Source organism: Aegilops tauschii, chromosome 5 (genome assembly GCF_002575655.3).
Source record: "Aegilops tauschii subsp. strangulata cultivar AL8/78 chromosome 5, Aet v6.0, whole genome shotgun sequence".
Taxonomy (NCBI): Eukaryota; Viridiplantae; Streptophyta; class Magnoliopsida; order Poales; family Poaceae; genus Aegilops; species Aegilops tauschii.
This window is the reverse complement of record NC_053039.3, coordinates 549,373,717-549,397,991: the sequence shown is the minus strand read 5'-3', so window position 1 is coordinate 549,397,991 and position 24,275 is coordinate 549,373,717. Positions and strand designations below refer to the sequence as shown.

General features: G+C 49.2%; 2 protein-coding genes, 1 long non-coding RNA gene and 1 other non-coding gene across 4 annotated transcripts; 3 read left to right on the top strand and 1 right to left on the bottom strand.

Annotated features, from left to right (window-relative positions):
- The first annotated feature begins 310 nt into the window (after positions 1-310).
- Positions 311-1,209, top strand: LOC109751750 (uncharacterized). Its single transcript, XM_020310635.3, has one exon. The coding sequence runs from the start codon at positions 525-527 to the stop codon at positions 909-911; it is 387 nt and encodes a 128-aa protein (XP_020166224.1). The 5' UTR covers positions 311-524; the 3' UTR covers positions 912-1,209.
- A 3,226-nt stretch (positions 1,210-4,435) lies between these two features.
- Positions 4,436-4,537, bottom strand: LOC120965597 (U6 spliceosomal RNA). Its single transcript, XR_005758642.1, has one exon. It is a non-coding gene; the product is annotated as a U6 spliceosomal RNA (small nuclear RNA).
- A 12,610-nt stretch (positions 4,538-17,147) lies between these two features.
- LOC109751749 (uncharacterized) lies at positions 17,148-18,378 on the top strand. The gene has a single exon (XM_020310634.4). The coding sequence runs from the start codon at positions 17,702-17,704 to the stop codon at positions 18,098-18,100; it is 399 nt and encodes a 132-aa protein (XP_020166223.1). The 5' UTR covers positions 17,148-17,701; the 3' UTR covers positions 18,101-18,378.
- Positions 18,379-22,745: 4,367 nt separating this feature from the next.
- Positions 22,746-24,060, top strand: LOC123494120 (uncharacterized). The gene is made up of 2 exons (XR_012183790.1): positions 22,746-23,466; positions 23,556-24,060. It is a non-coding gene; the product is annotated as an uncharacterized lncRNA (long non-coding RNA).
- The last annotated feature ends 215 nt before the right edge of the window (positions 24,061-24,275 follow it).

Genomic DNA, 24,275 nt, shown 5'->3' with positions numbered 1-24,275 from the left:
GTGCCAAAGTGGAGCTGTCGACCAATCGATGCTCAAATGTTTTTGTGCTTCTGTTCTAGACCAATTCATTGGTGAAAATGATCCAGTTTATGCAGAGTCATTTGTCTGTCCAATTTCTGGAACAGACTAGAAGGAGCTACAAATGGCAGTGTCATTTTCCAATCAAGCAAACAGTGTATGATTTGTGGATGTAATGTAAAGTAAAGTAAATTAGCCCGCCAAGCGCAGGCAAAGCGTCCAAGGTTAGCATAAATCCAGCCACCCTCCCGCTCCCACTCCAACCATCTCCCCTCTTCTCTGCCTCGAAGCTGCCTGCAGCCAGCGCCGCCAACTCCTCCTCCTCCAGCCGCCGCTCCTCCCCTATAAATCCTCCGGTTCGCCGCATACCTCCTCAGATCACAACCCGCAGCCACCACCACTCATCCTCCTCACCCACGCGCTTACTCTTTCTTGCTTCCATCAAGAGACCCACAGAGAGCGGGGCAGAGTAAGCCAGCCGGCGAGCCAAGAACCTGTCAGCGCCCATGTCCGTGCAGGTAGCGGCGCTGGGGACGACGGGGGAAAATACGATGGCGACGACGGCTTTGTCGTACGTGGAATACATGGCGCAGTGGGAGCAGCAGGTAGAGCGGCGGCAGCTGTTCCTCCGGAGCTACCACTTCTCCCGCGACGCCGAGGTCTCGCCGCGCGCGCGCGTGCGCCGCGTCGTCTGGGCCGGGGCGCGACGTCTGCGTCGAGCCGCCGCCAAGGGGCTCCGACGCCTCCGGGCGCGCATCCGCCTCTGCTTCGGCTGGGCCGCCCCCGCGCTCCGCCGGCGCTCCTCCCCCCGCCGGGCCGGCCACGGGTTCCGCTACGGCCGCATCCCCCGCGCAACGAAGGCTGCAAACGCCGCGTCCGTTTGCTTCTGGTAGCCAGGTCGTGAGCGCAAACGTGGGAGCGCACTTGTTGGCTTCTATGTTGAACTTGGGACGCTGTAAAAATTACTGATAATAGGAACGAGAAGAGAGATCACAAATTCAATGCGAGTTACTCAGGTAGTTGGCCAAGCACAAGTGAGAAGCTGGGCGCCACTAACACGTAAAGATTTTTATTTCGTTGACTCTTTTGTACAGAATTTGGACATCTGATCTGATCCCAGATCAGGCTTGCTATTCAAATCTACATGTTGCCTTGCTATCTCTCTCTAGAAGAGGAAGAGAGAACGGACCACATCCTCATTCAGTCCAATGTGTACACTAAGACAGACTTGGCATATGGTTCCCTCTCGTAATGATCCCATCATCCAAACTCGATGGACACCCTTGAGAACCGGTGGTTAAGAACTAGAGGGGTGATCCCTAAAGCCTAAAGAGAACAAAGGATGGTTTGACACTCAAGTGATTCCAATTCCCTGGAATTTATGGAAAAGGTTGAACTCTCGTGTCTGATCACAATAGGTGTGTTTGACTTGTGAGTGGTTGCTTTATCCTATATATCATTCACAATCCTCCTCGAAACAGGATTTCACCCTGCTTTATATACGGTAAGGGTGAGCATCTTGTACATCGTCTTGCTACCTTCTATGAAGATATTGTATATGCCATTGGCGTACTCCAAAATATGTTTGTCGCGGAAAGGTCTCCACCGGTTGTTCTGGCAGCTTGTACTTTTGATCTCCAATTCTCCATGATATGAATCGTTTACGAACGTACGGTATGTATGTTTAGTCAACATGGTTTGTTGAGGGTTGGACGGTGGCCATGGGGAACACTTGATACGTGTGTCTAATTCAAAAGAGTTCCCTTTTTTTTTCATACGCCTTCCACCGTGGAAGCCGGGTTTCATTACTTTTCGAGAAACACTTGTGAACACACCAACTAATCGCTGGTGCATGTTGGCCGCCTCCACTACCGTCCTATCAGTCTTTAATTTGTGTGGCGCGCAAGACCCTTCTCACCACACACATTGCTGCAACGTGGGCCATGTTGCAGATAGCCGAGCGCAACTCAGGTGTGTTGGCGTCCCAATGAGGTGCTGCGAAGGAACGTAACACAACATAGTAGATGTCGCAAAGGGACACAATGCAACATGACAGTTTTCGTGAAGGGATGCAACGCAGCGCAACACAACATGGTAGATGTCACAGAGGAATGCAGCGCAACATGACAAATGTTGCGAGGGGGAGCAGGAAAAGAGGTGGATGGTCGGCGACCATGGTTGACTCGATCGAACGGCCCACGGGGCGGTTGATCATTATCCGTGCATCAACCGACTCAAACTTAGGGTCGGCCTTTTATACTTTTCATAACGAAACAAAGCCTTTTGCTTATGGTTGGCAATCTATCAGACGGTAGCGAACGACTCGGAACCACATGGACATGGCATCGGAGGGGTGAGCCTAAAAGGAGTCACGTCACTTGTTCTAGTCGAGTGATAACGAGCACGCCATTGACCACGAGGTAGAGAAACCGTCTCCCTGTGAAACCAGTGGGTAAGCAACCGGAACCCAAGCATCTGTTTTGGGTGAATGCTTTACCCGGCGTAAACGTGGCTGTCTTGATGATAATGGAATGGCTTGGCTGCCATGCACCAAGTGTCACGTGCCACGCGCAAACACACGCCTTTTGCAGATTAGCCGGCCAAACCAGATGATGTGTCAGCCAAATAGAAATAAACCACGGATCGAGACACCTCAACGTTGAGTAGGCCTGAGAGTGACAATAAAAATTACTGTTTCAGCAGTGTTAACTGCCATCGACGTCGACACAAAATATTTCAGCAATGTTAACTGCCGTCGACGTGGACACGTGTGTGGTACGCGTTACATCGGTGGAGACAAGCAGAGAGACAGTGCGAAGGAAGCACTCTTTTGTTACGGTTCTGCCACTAGGGGGGTTCTACTTGAGGTCACACACGTACATCTTCTTACTTGCTTGTACCCAAGAGGTTAATTAAGTATGCAGGGTGAATCTGCAACGTGTCTTTGCTGGTACTACAAGCACTCTTTACGGTCCTGCCTGTGCCACGCGTGTGTACAATATACTCCTGGGTAATTAGCTAGGATATAGTAAACCCGTTGAGTAGGGCTGGAAAGAAAGCTCAAAGCTCGCGAGCTAAACGAGTAGCTTCTGACTTGGCTCAAATCGACTCGAAGTCAAAAAATAACAACTCGAGCCAAACTTTATTTTAAGATCGTTTATGGATCAAGCTAAACGAGCCGAGTTCATGAGTACTCGTGTAACTCGTTAGGCTACGTATAAAAATCAGCCACACAGCACCAACTTGCATCCCAGGCTAGTCGCGTAGGCACAACACAAGGCCCATCCGCATAACACTAGGCCTAACCGCTCACGAGACACACAGCCCGATTCCCCTCCTTTCATCCCTAGCGAAATAGCGAGAAACCAGTTTGTCGATTCCCCTCCTGTCTTCTTTGTTTCTGAATCGTGAGTTCGTGACAGCGACAGTGCCGCGTAAGCCCACCTCTCGGGTCATGTACATGCATGTTACTAACTTGCCGATTATTATGGCCATATACCATTGTATGTGAAATTGTGGTCATGTACATGATACTGAGTTGCTGACATGTTGATGGTACCGACAATCGTAAGTTAAGCTACTTACAATTGTTTGTGAACATTATACATGTTTTATATGTACATGTTACATTCCTAATTAACATTTTTTATCATAGTCATAAGGTTTTATGTTTATACCTATAATAAGCTTAACAAGCTAAACGAGTTAGCTCGCAAGCTATACGAGTCGAGCTGATCTTGGATTTGAGCTCGTTATAGTAGCGAGTCGAGTTAAGCTAGCTCGTTATTGAAACGAGCTCTAGCAAGTCGAGCCGAGCTGGCTCGACTCGGCTCGAATTCCAGCCCTACAGTGGAGAACAGTTATGCAGTATGCACTCTGAGTCTATCTTTGCAACCAGGACAAGCACTCCCACGTAAAAAAAATTGACGAACGCACTCCCACGTATAAGTTCATGCCACGATGATTCCTGCCAACTCTAACTAGTAACCTCAGGCAAAAGAAACCTAGGTGGGAGTACATTTATCTCGTGGTCAACCAATGCAAACAGGTTGCTTCATGGAAAGACGTTGCGCATCTGTCCAAGCAAGGACTGCATGGGTTCTGACAGTGTTGTACACCTGGTGTCCAATTATTTCCCGATGTTGACAAAAGCTTCTACTAGTCACCATTGTAGTAGCACCACTCTTCTACTAGTCACCATTGTAGTAGCACCACTTCTAGGTCCTGCAACGATGATTCATACCCTTAATTTTAGTGCAATCAAGCAAATAAGTTAATGATTCTAGGTCCCTAAAAAATCATTCTTTAATGTTCTCGAAAAAAGAATCATGGGTCTAGCACAGGAGCACGTGGGAGCTGACACTGTAGGCTTTTCTGATGCAGCGGCGCATTTGTGAGAAGAAAAAGGGGCTTGCAAAAAAATTTGGACCATTTCTCGATTTGTGCGTGTCGTTCTTGCGCAGGGCCCATGCTAATCTTCTCTGTATTGTTCCAATTTATCGGATGTCCCCGAAGGGACGATGCTAGTGGCGGCGAGAGGGTTTATAATAAGGATGGCAATGGGTAGGGTATGGGTGGGTGTAAAACGTAGGTTTTGGGGGAACTGGCTCAACCCTCAAAGAGGTGGCCTATCACATACATATAATGATGACATACAAGTCCAATACTAATAAGGTATGGTTTACACAGTAGGGCTACAATACGAAGTCTAACACCCTCCCTCAATCTCAACTCACTCCTGAAGTATCTAGGAGGTTGAGATTGCGCCTACAGACCTCAAACATGGGAGAAGGTAGAGGCTTGGTGAAGATGTCTGCAAGTTGATCTTTTGAAGAGATAAACTTGACTTGTGGTAGCTTCTGTGCAACACGTTCCCTCACAAAATGATAGTCAATCTCAATGTGTTTAGTCTGTGCATGGAACACCGGGTTTGATGAAAGAAACATAGCACCGATGTTGTCACACCAAAGGACCGAAGGATGTGGCTGAGCAACTCCTAGCTCTCGAAGTAGGGACTCAATCCATATAAGTTCGGCAGTCGCATTGGCAACCGACTTGTACTCAGCTTCTGTGCTGCTGCGGGAAACAGTGGCTTGCTTGCGTGCACTTCAGGCGATCGGATTAGGACCGAAAACACAACATGTCCCCCCGTGGATCGCCTGTCAACTGGACACCCAACCCAATCATCATCAGAGAATGCAGAAAGAACTCCGGAGGAACTAGGGCGCAAGTGAAGACCAAAGGAGACAGTGAGACGCACATAACGCAGTATGCGCTTCACAGCAGACCAGTGTATATCAGTAGGAGCATGAAGATACTGGCACACCCTGTTAACCGCAAAGGAGAGATCAGGACGCGTGATCGTCAGATACTGCAGCCACCAACAATACTCCTGTACTCAGTAGCATCCTCAAGAGAGAGAGGAGCACCATCAGCAGCAGAAAGGGTGTCAGTGGAGGACATGGGCGTAGGCGATGGCTTGCACTTGAGCATACCAGCACGGCGCAAGAGATCAAGAGAGTACTTCTTCTGGGTGAGAGCCAAACTGCACGAGACTGATGAGCGACCTCAGTACCCAGGAAGAAATGAAGTTGTCCCAAATCCTTAACTGCAAAATCACGACCAAGTCAGTCACAAGAGCATCAGCGGCCGTCGGAGATGAGCTCACCAGGACAATATCATCCACATACACAAGGAGGTACATGGTCACACTCGGTCGCTGAAACAAGAACAGTGAAGTATCAGCCGTCGAAGGAATGAACCCATGAGTGCGTAGAGCTGAAGCCAGGCGAGCATGCCAGGCACGGGGAGCCTGCTTCAGTCCATATATGGCCTTCGTCAGATGACAGAGGTGATGAGGCTGAGTGTGATCAACAAATCTAGTTGGCTGCCGCATGTAAACCTCTTCTTCAAGCAATCCATGAAGAAAAGCGTTCTGCACATCAAGCTGGCGGAGAGACCATCCACGAGAAACTGCCAGAGACAGAAGAACTCGAATAGTGGTAGGCTTGACAACCGGGCTGAATGTATCCTCATAGTCCAGGCCCTGACGCTGTTTAAAACCCTTAGCCACGAGGCGTGCTTTGTAGCGCTCAATGGAACCATCTGCATGTTTCTTCACCTTGAACACCCACTTCGAATCAATGATGTTGACGCGAGACGGAGGGGGAACAAGTGTCCAGGTCTTATTCTTCATAAGAGCATGATATTCTTGTTCCATGGCAGCCCTCCAGTGTGGAATACTCATAGCGGCTTGATAACTGCGTGGTTCGGTGATTGGATCATCCACAACATGAGCCAGGCTAGCAGCAAGATAGGTGACCGTGTCATCGGTGCGCTCCTTGGGACGAACAATGCCACTGCGGCTGCCAGTGTGTGGACGCCGCGGAGGAGCGAACACCGGGGCCGGCGGGATGTCCGGAGCAGGTGAGGCCGATCCAGGGGACTCCGGCGAAGAAGGACCGGGTGACGGCGGGCCGGGCGACGGCGGACCGGGCGGGCCGGGCGACGGCGGACCGGGCGGGCCGGGCGACGTAGGCCCCAGCGGCGTGTGAGCCACTGCAGACCCGGGCGAAGTAGGCAGCAGGGACGCCCGCGCGAATGGCGATGGTGACGATGGAGGTGAGTCCGAGCGAGGAGGCGGCGACGGAGACTGCTCAGAGGAGGCCGTCGCGGGCTCTGGCCCAGTCGCAGTAGCCAGCATGGGCTCCGGCCCAGGCGCGGTTGGAGACGGGGGGCCCGGTGCAGGGTTGAGGTCGGGAGGCGGTGCATGCACCGGCCTATCGACATGCACCACAGGCGACGGAGCGGGTCCGTCAGGGAGGAGTTCCAGGCGAGCTCCACGTCCAATTCCTGCACCATGATTAGGTAACAACACAGGCGAATATGCAACATCTTTAAATTGGCCAGGCATAAGAGGAGATGAATACATAGATGGTGCTGTGGTGGATGACTGAGGCATGGCAGAAAAGGGTAAGACGGTCTCATCAAAAACAACATCCCGAGATATGTAGACTCGATTGGTTGGGACATGGAGACACTTGTAGCCTTTATGGAGAGAACTATACCCTAAGAACACACACTTTTTGGAGCGAAACTCAAGTTTGCGATCATTATAAGGACGAAGATGAGGCCAGCAGGCACACCCGAACACCTTAAAAAAGGTATAGTCAGGAGTTTCACCTAAGAGAAGCTTAATAGGAGTTTTCATATTAAGAACACGCGTAGGTAATCTGTTAATGAGAAAACACGCGGTGGCAAAAGCATCACTCCAAAAACGAAAGGGTACAGAAGCATGAGCAAGAAGTGTGAGGCCGATCTCAACTATATGGCGATGTTTGCGCTCAACAACGCCATTCTGCTGATGTGTATGCGGGCATGATAAACGATGAGAGATCCCAAGCTTATTAAAGAAAGTGTTGAGGTTGCGATATTCGCCCCCCCCCCAATCTGACTGAACATGGATAATTTTATGCTTGACTAGACGTTCAACATGCAATTGAAACTGTATGAATATATCAAACACATCAGATTTGCGCTTAAGAAGATAAAGCCATGTAAAGCGACTATAGGCATCAACCAAACTGACATAATAGTTGTGACCACTAACAGATGTTTGTGCCGGACCCCACACATCAGAAAACACAATTTCAAGAGGGTTCTTTACTTCTCTAGCAGATGAAACAAAAGGTAGCTGATGACTCTTGCCTTGTTGACAGGCATCACACACGGATATCTCTTTATTGCTAGGCACTAATGGCAGCTCATGACAGTGGATTATGTGACGAACGATGGGTGTGGCGGGGTGACCAAAGCGAGAGTGCCACTCGGAAGGCGACACACGAACACCGCTGAAGACGCACGGGGTGGATGGATCCTCCAAACGGTACAAGCCTTGGCTCAACCGGCCACTAAGCAGAACGTCCCGAGTTGCTCGATCCTTAACAAAAAGATTAAAAGGGTGAAATTCACATAGGACATGATTATCAAGGGTGAGCTTAGGGACAGATATAAGATTACGAGTCACCAAGGGTACCCGTAAAACATTACGAAGATGAAGCTGCCTAGAGGGATGACTAGTTAAAAGAGATGCTTGGCCAATGTGAGAGATGGGCATACCTACACCATTGGCGGTGTGAACCTGATCGTGCCCGTAGTAGGGCTGGTAGGTGGAGAGTTTGTTGAGCTCGTTCGTCATGTGATCCCTGGCGCCAGTGTCCATATACCAGGCTGGATCAACGGGGTAAGATGGTGTGTATCCTTGCTCGACGCGCGGGTCCTTCCCCTTGGCGGCGATGTGGGCAGCCGGCGCGGCCGCGATGTGGGCAGCCGGGGCGGCCACAGGGGGGCCAAAGTCTGCCATGGCAAACTGGCGCTCGTTGCCCTTGCCGTCATTACCGATGCCAATAAAGCTCCTCTGAAAGCGGCGGTGACACTTGGAGGCGACGTGGCGTTCACGACCACACAACTGGCACACCAACCGAGTGTTAGGGCCCCCACCCATGGTCGATGCAGGGGGCGGGGCGGGCTTGCCGGACGACGGGGCAGGGGGCGCTGGCCGCGAGAAGCCCAGAAGGCCGCCGGCTGGGCGGTGATGTTGGTGGAGGCGCGACGAGCCTCGACGCGTTGCTCGGTGAAGAGGAGACGTGAGTAGAGCTCGTGAGGAGGCATCACGGGCTTGGTATTGTGAACGACCTCAGCGAGATTGTCGTACTCGACGTCGAGGCCTTTGATGACGAAGCCGGCGAACTCCTCATCACTAAGTGGCCGACCAATGGAGGTGAGCGTGTCCGCCAGCACCTTCATCTTCTTGAAGTAGGTCGTGGCGGAGGAGTCCAGCTTCTTGATGTCGGCGAGCTCGCTGCGAAGGGCCATCGAGCGGGAGGTAGAAACCTGAGCAGAGGCATGCTCAAGGGTCATCCAAGCGTCCATGGAGGTGGCAGCGAAGAGACAGAGGCCAGCAACCCCATCGCCTAGGGATCCCTGGATGGCAGAGAGGATCGCATGGTCCTGTTGTACCCACATACGGTGTTCCGGGTTGATGGCCGGGCCGTGGACGGTAGGGATGACCTGCGGAGGACACGGTAGCGAGCCATCAACAAACCCTAGAAGAGACCGGCTGCGTAGCAGCGGTAGAACCTTGGCGCTCCAGAACAAGTAGTTGTCCGGCGTGAGTCTGATGGCGATCAAGTTGTCGAAGTGGAACGGCCCGGCGGGCGTGATGACGCCAGCAGCAGGGGCGGCGGTTGGCGGAGCCGTGGCAGGAACAACAGCTGTGACCGATGCCGCGGGTGGCGGCGCGGGGACGATCGGGATCACGGCCACGGGTGGCTCCGCGGGCAGCGTCTCCCCCGAGGTCGCCGGGATGACGGCGAGTGTCGAGGAGGATGCAGAGAAGGCCATCGCGGGCGGCGGCGGCGCGAATGGTGCTGAGGCCGTCGCGGGCGGTGGCGGTGGGATCGGCGCTGAAAACATGGAGCCGAATCTGTAAAAATAACTGCTTTTTACAGTTTGGACAGAAAAAAGTGCGTAGACTAGACCCCTTTAACCCTTAGACCCTCAAATTTTTTTAGAGGCCCAACCCGGAAACACATCTCCAACCTGTAGAAGTGAGGGCTTGGGAGGAAAATAGGGGTCGACCCCCAAATCGTAGCAACGACGCGCGGGAGGGAAGTTTCATCCTCCCCAACCTCCGCGCCGCCGCCGCCGCGCGGATCCGACCGCCCGCCCGCTGTCCCCGCCGTCCCGCCGGTGCCTCACGCCTCGGCCGCATCCATCCCCGGCCCCGGACGGCCGCGCCTCCTCCTCTCCGCGCGGATCGCCGCCCCTGCCCGCCCTCCGCCCCGCCGCGGTCTTCCCCGACGCCGGCCGCCGCGCGTCCTCCCCGCCGCGGTCTTCCCCGGCCTCCGCCCCGCCGCGTCTATCCCCGGCCCTGGACGGCCGCGCCTCCTCCTCTCCGCGCGGATCGCCGCCCCTGCCCGCCCTCCGCCCCACCGCGGTCTTCCCCGACGCCGACCGCCGTGCGTCCTCCCCGCCGCGGTCTTCCCCGACCTCCGCCCCGCCGCGTCCTCCCCAACCCACCTCTGCCGCGCCCCCTGCCCGCCTCGGCCTCGCCCGAAGGTATGTTTATTTTTTCATTTTTCTTTTTTTTTTCATTTTCTTTATTGTTTCAATTTGTAGCACTAAATATTGAATGCTTTTTGTAGATGGAGATGAACAACGATGACGTTGCCATGGACTCGATGTCCGATTCGTCGGATTGGTCGACATCCGACGATTCCGACATTGATGAGTTGTTGCAAGACGACGACGTCGAGATGATGAGCCTCCTCATCGACGTGCAATCGTTTGAAAACCGCGTGAAGCTGATGGATCAGAGGAGAGGGTCGAAGATGGGGCGAGTCACCATCTACCGGAACCGCGCTCTCGGACACGAGCATTTGATGGAAGACTACTTCGCAGAGGTACCTACATACCCTCCTCGTCTCTTCCGCAGAAGGTACCGAATGCGGCGTAGTTTGTTTGTGAAGATTGTCACCGATTGTGAGGCCGCCTCCTATTACTTTAAACGTCGTAGATCCGCCGCCGGTATCATGGGGTTTAGTGCATATCAAAAGATATCGGCGGCAATGCGGGTACTCGCTTATGGCATACCCGCGGATTATACCGACGAGTATCTTCGCATTGGGCAAGATACAACTACGGAGTCAGTCCGTAGGTTTGCCAAGTTGGTCATCCGGTTGTACGGTGAGCAGTATCTTCGGGCACCAAACGAGGGAGATACAAAGAGATTAATGGAAATGAATAAAAAAGGGGATGGCCGGGGATGCTTGGTAGTCTTGATTGCATGCATTGGAGGTGGAAAAATTGCCCAAAGGCATGGCACGGAATGTATTGCGGTAAAAGCCGTGATGCTACCATTGTGCTTGAGGCCGTAGCATCTCAGGACACATGGATTTGGCATGCATTCTTTGGGTTGCCGGGAACACTCAATGATATCAATATCCTCAATAGATCTCCTTTGTTCAAAAGATTAATTTCTGGGGATGCTCCAGCTTGCAACTACAAAATCATGGACAATGAGTACTCAATGGGATACTATCTCACCGATGGCATCTATCCCGAATGGGCAACTCTTGTGAAGTCCATCAAGGAGAAAAATGGGGTGCCCTTAACAAGAAAAGAGGCTCATTTCACCAAGGCACAAGAGGCAGCCCGCAAGGATATTGAGAGAGCTTTCGGTGTTTTGCAAGCAAGGTTTGCCATAGTTCGTGGTCCAGCTCGGTTTTGGGACAAAAAAACCTTGGTGAACATCATGAAATGTTGTGTGATTCTACACAACATGATCCTAGAGGATGAGAGAGGGTTAAACCTCCCTTGTTTCTATGACAATGTGGGTACCCGTGTGCAACCGGAAAGAAACCCTTCTCGCATACACGCTTTTCTTCAAGCACATCGTGAGATTGAGGATGCAACCACTCATGGTCGGCTCCGGGATGATCTAGTAGAGCACCACTGGCAGTTGGATGGGCGGCGCATTGGCCCATGATGTATCTTTGTTTTATTTGATTCGAACAATTAGTGTATTTTGCTCAAACATTGTTGTAATAATTTGAATGATTATTGTTTTATTCGGTGTTGTAATAATAACTAGAATGATTATTGTTTTATGTCGAATGTGATGGAATTTGTGATATGTCATATGATGAAATGTGACGAAATGTGTGATATATGAAATGACAGTTTCAAAGGTTGGGGTTGAGGCAAAGACTAGAACCCTCAAATCCAACCCTTAAAGCAGTTTAAAGGTTGGGTTTGAGGGTTCTAGTCTTTGCCCCTGTTTTTCAACCCTTAAAAGTGTCAAAAACTAGCACTTCTCAACCCTTAAAACTGCTATAAGGGTTTGAGGGTTTGAGGGTTCTACTAGTAATGATCTAATGGATGGTAAAGCCTACCTAAAAAACGTGGGCCAAGTCAAACTGGGCCTGCTTCAAAAAGTTGATCCATAGATTTGCTGCCCCATTAAATAGTACCATCTCGCCATTTTATACAGATTTATATATGTACACGAGTTGTGTTGAAGACAAACAAGGCGCCTCAAGAATAAGAACTAAAAGGATGAAATGTGTGTGTCTCATCCATCCAGTGGGCATAAAACGAAGGAGAAATTAATACCTAGGAATTAAATATCTAAAGAGGTGACCGTGCACGGCATAGATTCCTGCAAGACAAATAGCAATGACACAAGCGTTTGGACAAATAACGCAATGGAATAATACTTGGTAAGAGGGCACGACATGAGAGTGGATTTGGGAGTGGTGAGAGGGGCTAAAACACACTTGGCAAGATTTCTTCATGACTCGGTGCGAATTTCGAAAATTGCATCAACTTGCAAATTATGCCTTGGTATGTAGGATTTGAAAATTAGGCCTTTTAAATAACATAGCAGTGATACAAAAATCATACCAAAAATATAATACGTGATGGTTTTAATGCACGACTTATATGCATTTATGGTAGCGTGCGTCTCGCTGCCACCATTGGGTGGCACCATTCGGATATTGCTATGTCACGTTGCTGTGATGGACACATTAATTATCTCTTCCGTTGCAACGCACGGGCATATGTGCTAGTAGTAAATTAACAACACAACGGGACGCAGCCACGTACGAACCCAGAAGGAGCTCTAGTTTTTTTTTCTGATCCGAAGAGAACGTCGTACGGACCTGGAGCTTAGCTTGTCTTCACACGAATGGCGTTTCCTCCGCTTGTTCTACTAAAATCTAAATATGAGGTTCCATGTTCGGATTGGCACGCATGTTCAATTTCAGCATGCTTTCACGCGCTACTTTCAGGTTTTATGCGTGCACAAGGACGAGCTAAACAGTTAATAAATGCAAAAGGTCAAAGCCTGCCTCTGCCTGCCGATCTAACGGTTACAAGGCAGACTAATTGGTGGTTCGCGCCACCCCAACATGGCAGTAATGTTGAATCGCTCTTTTTAGAATAGATATCTGCAGTCGCACATGCCATGGGCATGCTCTGATATATCCGATAGTTAATTAGCCAAAGTGCAAGTGTCGATGGATCCGCAAATGTTTTGTGCTAAGAGCATCTCTCTAGCCGGTTCCTAGAAAATAGAGGAGTAAACGGCCGAGTTTAGTGGAGTATTTTTTACCACACTAAGTAAACAGCCGAGTTTAGAGGAGTAAACGGCCGATTCTCTAAATTTAATGGAGTAAAACTCATATATGGCTTAATTATTTTGTTGAAAACCTGCTATGCGCCTCCGTGGCTACCTCTTTTGCAGTTCTTCGGTTTGTTCATCATGTGGAATGATTTCTTTTTATTTCCTTATACAGTTTAGGAGTTTGGTTACACTAGTAGAAAAATGGTCAAATGTCAAGCACATTAGTGCCAGTTTGCTTTTAAGCCGGCACTAATGTGTGCATTAGTGCCGGTTCCAACGGCTAGCCAGCCGCTTTCATTAGTACCGGTTCGTGGCCGACCTTTAGCACCGGTTCGTGCCACGGACCGGTACTAAAGTGAGTGGTGGCAGGATGTTGTCAGTCCGGGGCCCCTCCAGCACCTTTAGTACCGGTTCATGGCACGAATCGGTGCTAAAGGTCGTCCTACATAAACCCTTCGTCCACCCGAGCTCGCTCTGTTCTTCCCCTTTCCCCTCTCCTCTCTGTTCTTTTCCTCTTCCACTCAAATTCCAGCAGCAGCAGCAGATCGACTCACTTAGCCAGGAAAGGGGGTCTCAGCAGCGGCAGCAGCAAGCGGATGATCATCCAACATTAGATAGCACCGTCCCATCCATGCCGAGAAGCAGCGTTGGTTCCGCCCCGGGCGACGCACTGCTGGATACATACCCTGTGGATGACATCATAGAGAACACTAACTGTGAGCTACACTTCAAAATGAAGAACATATCCATGAAGGTGGCGGACGCCGTTGCTTTTACAATTACCCCCGAAGCAACCTTCCATTGCGCCCCGATTCCAGAGGGCTATACTCGTGTCTTGGTTGATGAGATGGTGGACCCATATTCAGGGCTAGATCTTGACATTCCTGGAAGTGACGACGAGCACACACTGGGAGAGGCCATACATCGTATCATCCTATGGAGAAAGGATTGCATCATCTTTCGAAGTCCACCGACACCGCGTCTGCCGACTCCTCCTCGAAGTCCGCTACCGTGTCAGCAGACTCTCGCTCCTCCAAGTCCACGAACGCGTGAGCAGACTCCTGCTTCAAGTCCGGCACATCGTCAGGCCACTCCTCCTGTTTCAAGTCTGACACCGTGTCAGGCCACACCTCCTGCTTCAAGTCCGGCACAGCGTCAGGCCACACCTCCTGCTTCAAGTCCGACACCGTGTCAGGCCACACCTCCTGCTTCAAGTCCGGCACAGCGTCAGGCCACTCCTCCTGCTCCAACTAAGCCACGTCAGCCGTCTCCGCCGCCTAAGCAATCGCAGAAGAGACACGCCGCAGCTATGGTGCGTAGCGGTACGAGTCGAGGTAGTACAAAAAGTACAAGCGGAGACAAGCGATATAAATATGGTCCAAGCAGCCTCGCTCCTCTTACTCAGAGGCCTTACGACATGAACGAGGAGCAAAACGATGCAATAGTGCGGGCCGAAGTGGACGCTCATTTTCGACCGAAACCGGCAACGCCGCCGAGGGAGAAAGTGCCTGAGAAAAAGATTGACCACTTCATTCGTATGGCTAGACCACCAGCTCCCAAGCCTGTTGACTCAGACTATGAGCGCCAAATCAGGAAGGCACATCGAGCACGACTATAGAAAGAAGCGAGCTCGAGCTCGAGCCAACAAGCAGCTGTCAAAAAATGCGGGAAAACCGTTCCCCAGCTGGGAGAACAGGCGGCGCAATCGACCCCCCCCCCCCCGCTTGTTGTGCCAACAACACATGAGAGTACGCACGCCCAATATTATTGTGGGCAAACCGTTTATGTTCCCGAGCTGGGCGATGTGGTAATAACCGAGGAGCATATAATGCAGGCTGAAATGCTCAAGATCACTGTTGGACAACTCCTCGAGATCGAGCCCATGTCTCCGCTCAGAGAGGAGGAAATAAAACGGAAATATGTCCGGGGCCAACCTTTGGTCGAGCCCGAGGAGGTCAAGAACCTCCCAACGAGAATGTATGAATTGTATGATTGGTACATGAAAATTACCAAGATTTCCAATCGAGAGTCCCTCATGGTGCAAGTCGAGGAAGATCATTACTTCAATAAGAAAGCTCTGTCCGTTGAGTATTCAGAACTATTTCAGTTATTCAATCAAGATGCACTCGACAAATCTATCGTCAGTTGCTATTGTCAGTAAGTAATTTCTTTCTGTAATTTAAGTCTCAAGCTAGCTCTAGTGCTCATTGATTGATCATTAATTACCTGTAATTATATATCCTCACTATATATTCTTTTCTGTGGTATTATGCAGGATGAAGATGTATGAAATGGAAAAAGTTGGACGCTATGACATTTGGTTCATTGACCCAAATACCGTTAATGAATACACATGGAAATTGGAATGGTGTAGACAAGATGTAGATAAATGCATGCTAGAGTTCTTAAAGCGCCTCAATAGCAATGAAGATATACTACTTTCTTACAACTTCGAGTGAGTCACACTGTCTTTACTACAAATTCTGTTTTGGCTTACTAGCTAGATGTTAATAAGTGTATAGGGTTTAGGGTTATAGTTGATTAGTGTTATGCACATGCCCGCTTAATTTATACATGCAAACGTATGCGCATGCAGCTTTCACTGGATCTTGTTAGACATTACAGTTAACGAAGGCAAAGTTGAAGTACTGGACTCACTACTTAAAAAAGATAGTGAGGATAGTCAACAGGTAATTTTAATCATTATTAACTATATCTCGACCTATTTAGTTCGTCATTTCCTGATATGAACTATTTTTAATAACCCCTTTATTAATTTTCTTTGCCGGCGGGCAGGGCTTGGGCAAAGTACATCAAGGTGGCTCCAGGAAGATGGCGACAAAAGCTATGTTGCTATTGACCCAAGGTAAGTAATTAAGTAGTACTAGCTAGCTAGCTACCATCTCTTTAATTCTTGTTTCAATACCATTAATTAATTAACATGCTTGATTAATTATTATCTGATTAAATTCTATTTTCGTAAAGGCCCTGAAGCAAGCGCCGGGGACTGCAAGTGTGTGCATACTACGTTTGCGAGAACATTCGCATGATGGCGTCCGAAATGAGCAGATCTGATAGACAGGACTGGGTACGTTTGCCAGAACACTATTCACAAATCTTACATGATTGTCGATATCTAGTCACACAACTAATACGCATGCATATTGATCTCATTCTTAATAGTTGAAAGAGGTGCGGGACCAGCTCCTAGCAGAGGAGCGCATACGAGCACTTCAAGAGAAAATAGCAGGATTTTTGCTCGACCAGGTCATAGATCCCAAAGGAGAATACTATTACCCACTACCGCCCCCATAAACCACTTGTCATCGTGCTCCGAAGGCACCAAGGCAACATGTAGGAGAAATTGTATATATATACATGTGTATGTGTGAATAATTAATGGTTGTTGTGAGACATTCGATTATATATATATATATATGATCGGTTCTACGAGAAAATCTATTTATATATATGCATAACGTGTACAATATGTAGTATCGTAAAATACCAGCAAACAAAAAAAAAATTAAATGGAAAACACAAAATTAATGAAAAAATTAAAATTAAAATCAAAACCCCCCAAACATTTAGTACCGATTGGTGCTATCAACCGGTACTAATGGTCTACCAGCACCCGGGCCTGGCTCGTGCCACGTGATGGCACTTTAGCGCCGGTTCGTGCCGAACCGGTAGTAAAGGGGGGGGGGGGGGCCTTTAGTCTTCACTCTTTAGTGCCGGTTGCAGAACCGGCACTAAAGGCCCTTACGAACCGGCGCTAAAGCCCGGTTCTGCACTAGTGTTAGATCCCGCTTAAGAAGTAAAATCAAAATTTTACTCCTCGATAGGACTTTTAGGGGATCGAGGCTAGAGATGCTCTAAGTAAGAACTTGATTTTGTTGAGACGAATTCCTTGGTGAAAACGGTCGACTTTATAAATAGAGAGTCATCTGGCAGCCCAATTCTGTAACATGTGTGTTGTTTATACGGTGACTTCCATGGACACACGACACAAAGGGATATGACAATTCTACTCATCACAAGAGAGGAGAAAATTAAACTACTAATATAATGGAAGTGCGGACTAGAAGGAAGCTACAAATGGCAGTGTCATTTTCCAATCAAGCAGAAAGTGTCCGTATGATTTGTGGATGTAAAGCAAAGTGAATTAGCCCGCCAAGCTAAAGCAAAGACGCCCACGGTTAATTAGGATAAAACCGGCCACCCGCCTGCTCCCACTCCAACCATCTCCCTTCTCCTCTCCGCTCCCTTCACCCCGAAGCTGCCTGCAGCTATCGCCGCGGCCGCCGCTCGCCAGCCGCCACGTCCAGCCTATAAATCCTCCGTCTCGCCGTATCTCTCCTCAGATCACAAACCGCTGCCGAAACTACTCGTCCTCACGCGCACGCGCTTGAACTTCTTCTTTCTTCTAGCTTCTTGCTTGAACCAAGAGACCGAGAGCAGAGCCAGCCAGCAGGCAAGAACCTGTCCGAGCCCATGTCTGTGCAAGTGGCTTCGCCGGCGATGGCGGCGGAGAAGACTTTGGCGACGACGGCGTGGTCGTACCCGTACGTGGAGTACATGGCGCAGTGGGAGCGGCAGGTGGAGCGGCGGCAGCTGTTCCTCCGGAGCTACCACTTCTCCCGCGACGCCGAGGTCTCGCCGCGCGTCCGCACGCGCCGCGTCGTCTGGGCCGGGGCGCGACGCCTGCGCCGCTCCGCCGCCAAGGGGCTCCGACGTCTTCGCGCGCGCATCCGCGTCTGCTTCGGCTGGGCCGCTCCGGCGCTCCGCCGACGCTCCACCCCACGCCGGGGCGGCGTCCACGGGTTCCGCTACGGCCGCCTCCCCCGGAAGGCGCCGCCGGCCGCGAGCGGCGCGTCCGTCTGCTTCTGGTAACCACTAGCCAGGTCGCGAGCGGCGGCGTGGACAGCTAGGATAGAATCATACTAGAAAGAAAGCGAACACGGCAGCACACTTGTTGGCTTCTACTGTATGCATGTCCCACTTTGGGACGCTGTGAACATCACTGATAGTCTACCATTTTTGTTTCTTTGGCGCATGGAGTTACAGCTAGTTCAGTATACAATCTAGTGTGCCAAGGACAAGTGAGATTCAGTTGTGCTAACTGCATTTGTAGAAGCTGGGTTCCACTAACATGTAAAGATTTTTGTTTATTTGATTGGCTATTCAGTAAATAATTTAGACATCTGATCGCGGAGTCCGGCATGCTATTCAAGACCACGTGTGCAATGTTTTCTCTGTCCACATGAGGAAGATAAAATTCATCCAGTTTGTATGCTAGACAGACTTGCCATATGTTTGCCTGCTTAACCTATTTCCCTCTGCTAATGATCCAAGCTCCCCAGACAACCTGGAGAACTGAAAAGTGGTGGTTAACTACTAGACGAGTGATGAGTCCAAAAGGAGAACTGAGGATGGTTTGACACTCGGATGATTCTGATTTCCTGGAGTTTATGGACGCTCGTGTGTGTCTTATATTGGCTGAATTTCATCAGTGTAATTAGGTGTTGGGTGTTTGCTCTGTGGCTCTATCGTATCATTCACAATAGAAAATATGGCATATGCCATTGGATGAGCTTCTTGTGAGCGAATTGAAAAAAAACATCGACACTTCAGGCAAGGTTTGCAGGAACCACAAGTCTACGAAATTGTGCAAAAAACCACTAAATTTTTTGTCTAATTTTTTGCAAAAAACACTAGTTGACGGCTTGAACCGTTTTGAGCATGATTATGACAGATGGGTCCCGCAAATGATGACGTGGCGTAACGGTTCAAGTTAGACACCATTAGGTGAGGGTTTTTCTAGATTTACAGAACATACCCTATAATTTTACAAAGACCCCCTTAGTCAAAACTAATAAAAGCAATCGGGTCCTCCATCAGTTCATCTCCCACCGGTCCAGTGGTGGACGCCGGCGACCACTGCCTCCCGTGCACGACCGGTGAAGCTGCTGCTTGCTCCGGCAGCTGGGCTAATGGGAGGTCCCGCGTGGTCGGTGACTGGCAGGACGTCGGGGCAATGGAGCTCCGGCGGCGGCGGCATGAGCATCAGGCGGTGGATTGAGCTCCGGCCGCGGCAAGACACCCTCCCTCAGCACGCCTACGCGGGCCGCTGTCGCGCCTCCTCGTCACCTCGCCGGCGCTGATGCAGGTGAGCAGCAAGGGCGGCGGCGCCGGCTTGAGCATCGGTCGGCGGCTTGAACTCCGGTCGCGGCAAGGCAACCTCCCTCGCCACGCCTACGCGGGCCAAGGAGCGGGGAGCGGGAGGGGGAGGGATGCGGACGTCTGTGCCGCCCCTGCCCGCGAGGTCGAGCGAGCTCAAAGGTCGGACCCCCGACCGGACCCTCGCCGGATCCTTTGCTGGGAGCGACGACGGTGCCGACCCGATGCTTGGTGACGACGGTGGCCCGATGTGGCAAACAGTGTTTTTTGCAAAAAATAATCATGGTTTTTGGCACAATTTCGTAGACTTGTGGTTTCTGCAAACCTTACGTGAAGTGTCGATGTTTTTTACAATTCACTCGCTTCTTGTAATAAATCTTATTGCTACTGTATAAAGATATGGTATATGCCATTGGCATACTCTCAAATAAAAAGAAGTACGTTGCACCGGTTTTTCCCGGCTGTTGGTACTTTTGATCTCCGTGAGATGAAAACGTTACCAAAGGCATATGTGTGTGTTCGGTAAAATGCAGTGCACGACAGGAGATTTGACTCCTTGTGAGAGGCACCCATACATGGCCGAGTTCAACTTGGTTGGTCAGTGAGGCCGAACTACTGGCCCTTTGGTAGATGGACAAAACTTGGGTATACATGGATCAATTTCGAAAGAGTTGACGACCCTTGTGGGCTTCATTGCTTGGGATGCAGGGACGATGATGCGCTGCTTACGGCGTTGTGATCTGTGCCGGGCGCTTCGCCGAAAGAGCTATCGATGTGATCGAGTTGGACACGGTCGCACCTGGTGATTGATGATTACTACAGTACGCAGGTACGTCAGGAAGACCGACAGGAACGGTGTGTGTGTCGACGGACGGGGGTGGTTGGCAACGGATACTATCAGACGGTAGCGCAGCACGCCGAACCACATGATATTTGGAAGGGGGCAGGTCTGAACCTTGGGACAAAAGGAGTCACGTCAGGTTTTGTGCTAATCCCATCATGACACAAACACGCTATTTTTCTCTTGGGGATCCATAACGAGCACGCTATTGACCAGGAGGAAGAAAAATGAGATCGTCTGTGAAACTAAGCGGGAGGTGGTGTCTTTAGTGAATGTCTGAAGCTGCTGTAGACGGCACGTATCCAATGCAATGCACCAAGTGTGGCGTGAAACGCACAGCACATGCCCTGTGCGGATCTGCCAAGAGGATAACGTGTCGGTAAGACGAATAGAAGTCAACACCGGGTCGAGACTCGAGACACATCAGCATGGTTGAGAGTGGCAATCTCTACTCCTAATGTCTGAGAAGGTTGAATAGTCCCCCACTTTCGACTGGTTTATTTTCGACAGGTTTTTTTCAACCGGTTTTTTTCAACCGGTTTTTTTCATCAAATTACCCCCACCCCACGCCCACCCACCGAACCCCACCGAGCCGATCACTATCGCCCCCCACCTCGCCCTGACGCCCAGATTAGATCACGATCGCCCCCCACCTCGCCCTGACGCCCAGATCACGATCGCCGCGCACTCCACAGCGCCGCCGCCGCGGAACGACTCCACAACGCCGCCGCCGCCAAACGACTCGACCGGGCCGCCGCCGCTAGCAGCTTCTAGATCGCGGGGCGCCGCCCGCCGAACGACTCGACTGGGCCGCCGCCGCTGGCAGAATCTAGATCGCGGGGCGCCGCTGTACGTGCGATCGGCGACGCTGTATGGTTTCAACCCCAGGTATAAACACACAGGTTTTCTTTCTTTGTTATGTCTACGTGTACAGATCGTGTTCAAAATAGATGCAGCCATGCCAGACTTCCGTGACCTAAAATGCCAGACTTCTGTTATGTCTACTTTTAACAGACACTGAAACAGTACAGCATAGTTGCATCAATCATCATATCACAAATTCTTTGGCCGACGATATTTGAGGTTCAGAGCAGTCCTTGAGAGTAGTTTTGTAGTTGCATCAATCAGCATAGTTGCATCAATCAGCATAGTTGCATCAATCAGCATATCACAAATTGATTTGGAATTAACAACCTGGATCACATGCCCGCGACAGCGCGTTAGTAATGAAACAATTCTCGGATTAGTAATGAAACAATCAGCAAAGTAGAATTGTGTCCCTCCAAACTTGTCAGAATAGCACAACCGCATATGAATCAATGAACACAACAATGGGAAGATAAAGAATAGGTAAGTTCGCATGAAAATATGTTACCTTTCTAGATTCTAAACCTGTACAATAGCAAGCTGCGCTTGTGATCTTCGACGGCCTTCATCAGCCTGCAGGAAGATGAACATGACATCTTAGCATCTTGGATGCTTAACATGTATCCAGCAGAGTCAGTTCACAAAAAATGCAAAGTGGCAATGTCTGACAGGTTTGGAGGGACATAATGAAACCTGACGCCCACCAAATATGTTACCTTTCTAGATTCTAAACCTGTAGAATAGCAAGCTGCGCTTGTGATCTTCGACGGCCTTCATCTGCCTGCAGGAAAATGAACATGACATCTTAGCATCTTGGATTCTTAACATGTATCCAGCAGATTCAGTTCAGAAAAAATGCAAAGTAGCAACGTCTGTTCGACATGTCTTTCTATTTTCATATATATAGCAAGACTCATAAATCTGTAACATCCTGCCCTTATGGACTCAATCTGTTGGACATGTCTTTTTTTAGTAGTTACATATGGGGACTCCACACAGCAAGCCAGCGGAACAGACAACTTCATCACATGTACCTGCAGGTATATGTTCACCTATAAATTGTGCTACACAAGTCAAACATATATATGTTCAACTATATATGTGTTGCAGGCCCGATGGAGGGGACAAGTGTTGACGACTCTAATGACATGATTATACTCGTAGCCGATTATGTTGACAAAATTTACCCACGTAGTCCAGGTATAAGGTTTATTTTTATCCTTTTTAGTTGAAAAATCATACCTAACAGACTTGGGCACACCCAATTCTAATGTATCAACATCTTTACTTCTAGGAGTCCATATTACTCCCTCCGAACGGATGATACTTGAGACCGATGGTGATAGCACATATGATACTCCAGGTATATATCAACCTCCTTGTATATGTTGAGCTACATATTTTGGTATGCATGTCAAACACCATCACAGGAGATGTTGCAGGCCCGATGGAGGGGCCAAGTGGTGACGACTCTATACAAGGAGTTATACCTGGAGCCGACGATGTTCACAAGAATTACCCAAGTATTCCAGGTACTAAGGCTGTGCATATATACTGAGATTGCTTTTATGCTTTTTATTATGTGATAAATCAAACCTAACAGACTTGGGCAGAACCGATGCTAATAGATCAAGCGTGTTACTTGTAGGAGTCCATGTTACTCACTCGGACATGACGATACTTGAACAGGCCGATTGTGAAATGACATATGTTCATCAACCTTCCCATCTGATTTCGGGTACGTATTATGTTGTATAAAGGTTAAGACCAAGTGCCTACAACTTTGCCTTGTTTCTGCGATGATATTATATATACTGAGATTGCTTTTATGCTTTTTATGTGATAAATCAAACCTAACAGACTTGGGCAGAACCGATTCTAATAGATCAAGCGTGTGACTTGTAGGAGTCCATATTACTCACTCGGACAGGACGGTACTTGAACAGGGCGATTGTGAAAGGACATATGTTCATCAACCTTCCCATCTGATTTCGGGTAAGTATTATGTTGTATAAAGGTTAAGACCAAGTGCCTACAACTTTGCCTTGTTTTCGGTTCAATATATTGTTATGTTAACATGATGCAGACAACCCTCCAATCTCATTACTATATAATGTAGATTCGTTGCCAGCTCTCAGTTATCTGACAAAATAACTAGCTAGCATGCAACGTGTCAGTTGGCAAGAGAGGCAGCATAATGTTCCACGCCATCCTCACAGTGATATCACTAATGCAGATCAACCATCCTCTATGGACCTTGACGAAAAAAGAGAGTTGATAAAAGCTCGGAGGCGAGCTGCTTATAGAAAGAAAAAAGAGGAGGCTACCGTCAAGCAACAAGAGGAAAATCTGTCTGCCCTTACGATATCAGGTAAGAATGCTTTATGGGAAGGCACTGCGATGATATTATATATACTCCCTCCATTCCAGAATATAATTTTAATATCATTTCACATGCAGATATGCTGAATGTGGGTGGGTTACCTCTCGGTGATATCACTAATGTGTGTCAACCAACCACGGTGGACCTTGACGATAAAAAAGAGCAACTAAAGTCTCGGAGAAGAGCTGCTTATCGAAAGAAAAAAGAGGAGGCAGCCAGCAAGCAAAAAGTTGAAAAACAGCTTGAGGAAGAACACAAGGGTGACTTAACAGACGAGCAAACTGAGCAGAGAAACGCGTGGAGGATGTTACATGCTGATATGCTGAATGTGGGTGGGTTACCTCTCGGTGATATCACTAATGTGTGTCAACCAACCACGGTGGACCTTGACGATAAAAAAGAGCAACTAAAGTCTCGGAGAAGAGCTGCTTATCGAAAGAAAAAAGAGGAGGCAGCCAGCAAGCAAAAAGATGAAAATCTTTCTGCCCTTTCGATATCAGGTAAGGATGTTTATGTTTCAGCTATAAACTGACCGTATGTATACTTTCTTAGTGAATAATGTAGGCGACATATGTTTCCTCACCCCAACCCCACGAATAATTGACCAAGAATAGAGAATAAAAATAATTGACCAATAGTTGACCACTGTGTTAACATACAATTCCTGATCATTTAGCTATACATCATTGTTTAACCTGACCGTGCATATATATAAAGTAAGCGTTTGTGTAGTACATGAAATATTCTTGGACAATGAAGACCCTAAACCCTACGTGCAGATATGCAAAATATTCCCC